This window comes from Mandrillus leucophaeus, unplaced genomic scaffold (assembly GCF_000951045.1).
Source record: "Mandrillus leucophaeus isolate KB7577 unplaced genomic scaffold, Mleu.le_1.0 Scaffold37, whole genome shotgun sequence".
NCBI lineage: Eukaryota > Metazoa > Chordata > Mammalia > Primates > Cercopithecidae > Mandrillus > Mandrillus leucophaeus.
Window position 1 is genome coordinate 8,228,393 of NW_012103920.1, and position 7,691 is coordinate 8,236,083.

General features: G+C 44.6%; 1 protein-coding gene across 2 annotated transcripts in view; it reads left to right on the forward strand.

The window, feature by feature from the left end:
• Positions 1–4,025, forward strand: part of ADAT1 (adenosine deaminase, tRNA-specific 1) — a 25,628-nt gene extending 21,603 nt beyond the window's left edge. For both annotated transcript variants that reach the window (XM_011990110.1, XM_011990111.1), the window contains 2 exons: positions 753–839; positions 3,603–4,025. In XM_011990110.1, coding sequence (XP_011845500.1) covers positions 753–839; positions 3,603–3,735 — 220 coding nt within the window. In that variant the 3' untranslated portion in view covers positions 3,736–4,025. The remainder of the gene's footprint in view (positions 1–752; positions 840–3,602) is intronic.
• Positions 4,026–7,691: the final 3,666 nt, after the last annotated feature.

Consider the following 7,691-nt stretch of genomic DNA (forward strand, 5'->3'; position numbering starts at 1 on the left):
TCTGCTGGGGTGATGCAGGGTGTGGACCAGTTATGGTCATGGTGTCCACGCTGAGGGTGTGATCTGCTGGTCTGCTGGGGTGATGCAGGGTGTGGTGTGTGAAAGAGAGACTGCACGTTGTTGGTACACACAGCATTTCCCAGTTTCTAGATGCAGCTCGTGAATTGTGTACATGAGGGAAAAGAAGGCAACCACGAAGGCCTGGGTGGGCTCATAAAGAGTCAACACTCACTTCCTTAAGTATTCCAAACCATGACCTCCACCCAGAATTGTGTTGTTTAGGAGCAAACGCTTGGTCTCTAAAGGCTGTGATGTCCATGGCAGGAGTCCGGGGATTCTGCCTCAGGCGGCTCGTCCAAGTGGATTTTATAATGACGATTCACACAGGGAACAGCACTCATGTCTCTGAAACAAAGCTTTCAATTTCTTGTAAACCCATAGGGGCCAGCTCCCTTGAAAGGAGGTAGCCAGAAGTGTCTTACAGATATCCTGGAGCAAAATTTTGTAATTGCACCTCAGGGTACCCATTTGGACTTGTCACTTTAATGATCCCACCGCTGATGACATTTCTTAAGGTTAGACTCATTTTTGTACCTCACTCTAATCAGACATCCGGGTCTGGATTTTCTCCTCACCAAATACAAGTGAAATCTTCAAACCCAAAAACCATGTGAAGCCTGGCATCTTTGTGATAGGGGCTTGGAACATACTAAACACTTAATAAATCGTCTTTGCCTTCTTTTTCCAAACAGATCCCAAATCAGCAAAGTGGAACTGTTTAGATCATTCCAGAAGCTCCTAAGCAGAATTGCAAGGGACAAGTGGCCAGACTCCCTCAGGTGATGCTATTGACCTATGTTTTCTCATATTTAGGAAGACATCTGTTTTGATTCTGGCTTCTGAGTAGCAAGAAGCTTTGGCAGGAGTAGTGGTTCGGCAAGCCTGTGGCACTTATTGTTGACGACAAGTTCTTCTTTCCCCATAGCTCTCTTTGCAGATACATGCATGATCTGAGATGCAGAGGATGGGTAGTTTGGTGGTATAGAGTTATAAAAAACTGAGGATAGAACTGGGGCTTGGCCATTCCAGACCCTCCTTTGATTCCACCTCTAGATGGAGGTCACTGTGGAAATGGGAGTGTTCTAGGAGCAATATATTCTGTTACAAGTGTTACTCTCCTCTTTTCCTTTTGAACTTGCAGCTCCATGACTTAAATTGCTCTTCAAACAAAAATGTAGAGAACTTTAAAACCACTCTTGGGAACAAGTAGGTGGGTGCAGTGACGTTCTGACAGTGACCATCTAGAGTTAGGTGAAGTCTCACAGGTGAAGGACACAGTTCCCACAAAAATGCCTTCATTTCAGACACCTGCTGCAAGTTAAGGAGGGCCCCAAACCACCCATACTTCTGACCAACTGGCTGCAAATTTGAGTGTCTCCACTCCCCCTCATGCTCAGTTATTCACTAGAACATCTCTCAGAACTCAGGAAAGCTCTATAGTTGCCATTAAAAGTTTTATTATGAAGGCTACAGATCAGTACTAGCCAAAAGGAGAGAGATATAGTAAGGGATATAGTAAGATATGTGAGGGTCCCAAAGGCAGAGCTTTCATGTCCTCAGGACACATCACCTTCCCAGCACATTGCTGTCCGTCACCAACCAGGAATCTCACTCAGATATCAGTGTCCAAAGTTTTTGTTGGAGTTTCATTAGCTATTATGATTGATTGAATTATTGGCCCCATGATGTGATTGAACTTAATCTCCAACCCCCTCCTCTCCCAAGAGGTCAAACTGATATCACGTGTCTCAGAGCCCTAATTCTCTACGTGGCTGGTCTTTCTGGCATGACCAGTATCATCCTGAAACTATCTCGGGGGCCCACCATGAGTTACCTGGTCAAACATAAACTCATGTGTGATCAGAGAGATCTGCCATGCATGACAAAGACACTTCCAGAAACTCCAAAGTTTAGAGGCTCCCAGGAACTGGTGACAAAGACCAAGTGAATCCTTCATTATATGCCAGTGGGGAAAGTAAGGAGTAGCTAGAAGCTTCTATATGAAGAGGCTGGCCGCTTGTCATCACCATCACGCATACTGAAGTGATGCATCTGTGGTCAGTTGGCTTCTTTCTTGGGTTTCCATATATTCTATATGTCAAATCTGAATTGAGGTAAGGAGATACTTCTAAGACAGAGTTTTGCTCCTGTTAACCAGGCTGGAGTGCAGTGGCGCAACCTCACCTCACTGCAACCTCTGCCTCCCCAGGTTCAAGTGATTTTCCTGCCTCAGTCTCAGAGTAGCTGGGATTATAGGTGCATGCCACCACGCCCGACTAATTTTTTGTGTTTTTAGTAGGGATAGGGTTTCACCATGTTGACCAGGCTGGTCTTGAACTCCTGACCTCAGGTGATCCACCCACCTCAGCTTCCTAAAGTGCCAGGATTACAGACGTGAGCCACCATGCCCGACATGTTTGTTTGTTTGTTTTTGAGACAGGGTAACTGAGACGATTAAGGGAAGTGTTGCATATGACCAAGAGCCTAGTTTGTAGTAGGGTTTTGATAACTGGTAGTTACTTTTTTTTTTTTTTTTTTTTTGAGACAGTGTCTCGCTCTGTCACCCAGGCTATGTAATACAGTAGCACAATCTTAGCTTACAGGAACCTCCGCTTCCCATGTTCAAGTGATTCTCCTGCCTCAGCCTCCCAGGTAGCTGGGACTACAGGCGCCTACCACCATGCCCAGCTAATTTTGTATTTTTAGTGGAGACGGGGTTGATGGCCAGGCTGGTCTCAAACTCCTGACCTCAGAGGATCCGCCCGCCTCGGCCTTTCAAAGTCCAAAGTGCTGGGATTACAGGCGTGAGCCACCATGCCTCACCTGGAAAACTTTTAAACCAAAAAAGTAGACAATTATTTTTATTTTCTCTTGATTCCACTAGGACCATAGAAACCTAGAATTCTGTTCATTCATAACTGTTTTAATTCACGTTGCTGTCTCATGAATTCCCTACAAAGGAGACAGAGTTGCTCTAGGAAAGTGTCAAAAGTCAAAATAAAAATGTAAAGACAAATCTCTAAATTTAATGTTTTATTTGGGATACAAGAATTGAAATTCAAGACATACACAGACTAGGTGGTCTTCAGTATGTCTGAAGAACAAAGGGAAGGTTAGAGGCTTTATTTTTCAAAAAAGAAATGTAACATATTGTTCAAGAAAGTTCAGCGGCACGAGTAAAGTTATGAGGAGCTGCCAAGTGACGGCATTGGGTAAAACTATTGTTAAAGTCTGCAGCAGGTTGGTTCAGTAGCTGTTAGATGAAACTGGCAGGCAATTTTAGCAGCCAGGCTTGCAGAGAATGCGTTCTTGGAGCAATGTTATGCACCCTGAGTGCTTTTTACCCCTGGCTTCTTGCCTGTTTTAGTTGAGTATGACAAGAATAACGTAGTTTGTGTGATCCACTTTCACAAAAGCATACTGAACTCCTCTTCCTAAGTCTCTCATTACAAGTCTGTCCAGTTGCTTGCTCAGGTGTCTGGTGGCCCCCAGGGTGTGCTATTCAGTAAGAATCTGTGTATTTGGTGGCCTGTGTGCATTAGGGTGCAGAAGCTGGATACCTACCAAGATTACAAGGAGGCTGCGTCCTCTTACCAGGAAGCCTGGAGCACACTCCGGAAGCAGGCGTTTGGATCCTGGATCAGAAACCCACCGGATTATCACCAGTTCAAGTGAGAAGGAAATGTTTGCTCTGGTAGCAGGACCCTTCATCCTGAACTGCCTTCCTTCACACAGGACGAGTCTTAGCTTTTTTGGTGGTTAAATCAGGGAATATTCTTTCTGAGCACTGCATCTCTGTTGTGTAATACAGATGGAATCTGGAACTTAGAGCAGGTTATACTTGATTGAAGTAGCTCTCTGCTAAAATGGCATCTCACTAATGCCCTCGCTGTCTGACTTCCATTGTGTTTTATTGCTTCTCTAAAATATGAAATCAGGGTTTGGAACATGATGCTTTAAAAGTAGTCCACAGCAGCTCTGTTTTATGGGTTCCTACATTGATTCAGCAAATATTTATTGAGCTGAAATGATGTTTGACACTCTGCAAGTTTTACAGCTTTGCCTAGCATAGCGAACATATATTTTGTATTCCCAGCCTTTCTTCCTTCGGGGAGCCATTCTTTTCCCATTCTTGAGTGATCCTGCTCTGTGCCTCAGACTTGGCTGAAGCTAACCTTACTCCCTGGCTCTAGGAATAGCCTGTGAGCCAGCCCTGGACTGCCCTGGAATTGTTCTCAGAGGTATCAGGAAAGGCTGTCTGTTTTGATCTGGAGCTGTAAGAGTCATCATCGTGGGACTGCCGGTGGCCATCTTTTCCTACTACCTAGAGAAAGCCAGCAAAGAATGAAGGCAACAAAGTAAACAGCCAAGAGAATCAAAGATCTAGTAACACTGTTTAGATGCCTGAAGCCAGTACCCACCCTAGACATCAATTATGTGAGACAAATTCCTACCGTTATTTTGATTAAGCCTGTTTGTGTTCGTTTTCTGACTTACAGTTGAAAGAATTCTGTCCAAAAAGCCAAAAGGTGGCCAGGTGAGGTGGCTCAGGCCTGTAATCCCAGCACTTTGGGAGGCCAAGGCAGGCTGATCACTTGAGGTCAGGAGTTCAAGACCAACCTGGCCAACATGGGGAAACCCTGTCTCTACTAAAAATACAAAAACAAGCCAGGCATGGTGGTGTGCACCTTTAATCCCAGCTACTTGGGAGGCTGAGGCAGGAGAATTGCTTGAACCCAGGAGATGGAGGTAGCGGTGAGCGAAGATCTCACCACTGCACTCCAACCTGGGTGACAGAGCAAGACCCTATCTCAAAAAAAAAAAAGCCAAAGGCCCTACAGCAAATCAGCAGTAGACCCAGCAGCCAATCCTGTTTTAACTAATGTTGAATGTTTAACACTCAACTTTAGACTTTGAATGATTGACTGAAAATGGAAGCTCCCATGTTGGAGTTACTCAAGATCCTTATTGGTTCTTCAGCATTTTGTGGCTATATTTTTTCATAACAGCTGTATTGAGATATAATTCACAGACCATAAAATTCACCCAACTAAAGTATACAATTTAAAAGTTATTAGGCCCAGCACGGTGGCTCACGCCTGTAATTCCAACACTCTGGGAGGCTGAGGCAGGTGGATCACCTGAAGTCAGGAGTTCAAGACCAGCCTGGCCAACATGATGAAACCCTGTCTCTACTAAAAATACAAAAATTAGCTGGGCATGGTGGTGTACACCTGTAATCCCAGCTACTTGGGAGGCTGAGGCAGGAGAATAGCTTGAACCTGGGAGGCAGAGGTCAGAGGTTGCAGTGAGCCAAGATCACGCCACTATACTCCAGCCTAGGTGACAGAGCAAGACTCTGTCTCAAAAAAAAAAAAAAAAAAATTTTTAGTATGTCCACAGAGTTGTGTAACCATCAGTTTTAGAACATTTTCATCACAAATTTTGTGCCTGTAATAGTTTCCTAGAGCTGTTTCTTAACGAAGTACCACAAGCTGGGTGGCTTAAGACAACAGAAATGTATCCCTGGCCGGGTGCAGTGGCTCACGCTTGTAATCCCAGCACTTTGGGAGGCCGAGATGGGCAGATCACGAGATCAGGAGATCAAGACCATCCTGGCCAACATGGGGAAACCCTATCTCTGCTAAAAATACAAAAATTAGCCAGGCGTAGTGGTGCATGTCTATAGTCCCAGCTACTCAGGAGGCTGAGGCAGGAGAATCTCTCAAACTCAGGAGGTGGAGGTTGCAGTGAGCCAAGACCGTGCCACTGCACTCTAGCCTGGGTGACAGAGCAAGACTCCGTCTCAAAAAATAAAAAGAAATGTATCCCCTTTCAGTTCTGGAGGCTAGAAGTCCAAACAGGTTGTCGGTAGGGCTTCCGCTTCCTCTAAAAGCTTTAGGGCGGGGGCCCCCAGCCCCAGAGCCACAGATCATTACTTGTCTGTGGCCTGTTAGGAACCAGGTCACACAGCAGGAGGTAAGTAATGGGTGAGCACGCTAAGTTTCATCTGTATTTACAGCCACCCCCCATCACTCACGTTACTACCTTAGCTCCTCCTCCTGTCATACCAGCGATGGCATTAGATTCTTATAGGAGTGTGAATCCTATTGTGAACTGTGCATGCAGGGGATCTAGGTTGCACACTCCTTATGAGAATATAATGCCTGATGATCTGTCACTGTCTATCAGATGAGACTATCTAGTTGCAGGAAAACAAGCTCAGGGCTCCCACTGATTCTACATTATGGTGAGTTGTATAATTATTTCATTGTGTATTATGATTTAATAATAATAGAAATACAGTGCATAATAAATGTAATGCACTTCAGTCATCCCAAAACTATCCCCCATCCCCACCCCTAGATCTGTGGAAAAATTGTCTTCCATGAAACCAGTCCCTGGTGCCAAAAAGGTTGGGGACTGCTGCTCTAAGGAAGACTGTTTCGTGCCTCGGGGACTGCCGCTCTAAAGAAAAGTCTTTCGCGCCTCCTCCTTAGCTTCTGGTGGCTCCTGGCAGTCTTTGGCTTGTGGCTGCATCACTTCAGTTTCTCCCTCTGTCTTCACATGGCCTTCTTTCCTGTGTCTGTGTCTTTCCATGGCCTACTTATAAGGACCCCAGTAATTGAATTTAGGGCCTGCCCTAATCCAGTCTGTTTTGATCTTAACTAACTATATCTGCAAAGACTCTATTTCCAACTAAAGTCACATTCTGAGGTTCCAGGTAGACATGAAGTTTTGGGGGATACCACTCAACCCATTGCAGAACCCATTAGCAGTCACTTCCCATTCCTCAACGCCCCTACCCCAGGGCAATCAGTAATCTACTTTCTGTCTCTTTGGATTTGTCTATTCTGAACATTTCATATAAATGGAATCGTATAATATGTGGTCTTTTGTGACTGGCTTCTTTCACTTAACATGTTTTCAAGATTTATATTGTAGCATGAATCAGTACTTTATTACTATTTATGGAATAAAAATAGTCAGTTGTATGGATGTAAATGTTTTGTTTATCCAGTCATCAGTTGTTAGACATATGGGTTGTTTTCACTTTTTGGGTCTTGTACATAGGGTTGCTATGAACATCTGTGTACAAGTTTTTGTGTGAGCATATATTCTGAAAATTTTTTTAAATTACAGAAATAATACATGTATGTCATAAGAAGTTATTCTTGAATGTTTTTCCATAAGAAATCCTTTTGGATAGGAAAGAAAGAAGGCCAGGAGCAGTGGCACCTGTAATCCTAGCACTTTGGGAGGCCAAGGTGGGTGGATAGCTTGAGGGCAGAAGTTCCAGACCAGCCTAGCCAACATGGCAAAACCCCATGACTACTAAAAATACAAAAATTAGCTGGGCGTGGTGGCGCACGCCTGTAGTCCCAGCTACTTGGGGGACTGAGGCACGAGAATTGCTTGAACCTGGAAGGCGGAGGTTTCAGTGATCTGAGATCACACCACTGCACTCCAACCTGGGCAACAAAGTGAGACTGTCTCAAAAAAAAAAGCTGGGGGACAATGACCAACATGCAGAAACCCTGTCTGTACTAAAAATACAAAAGTAGCTGGGCATGGTGGTACGTGCCTGTAATCCTAGCTACTCAGGAGACTGAGGCAGGAGAATTGCTTGA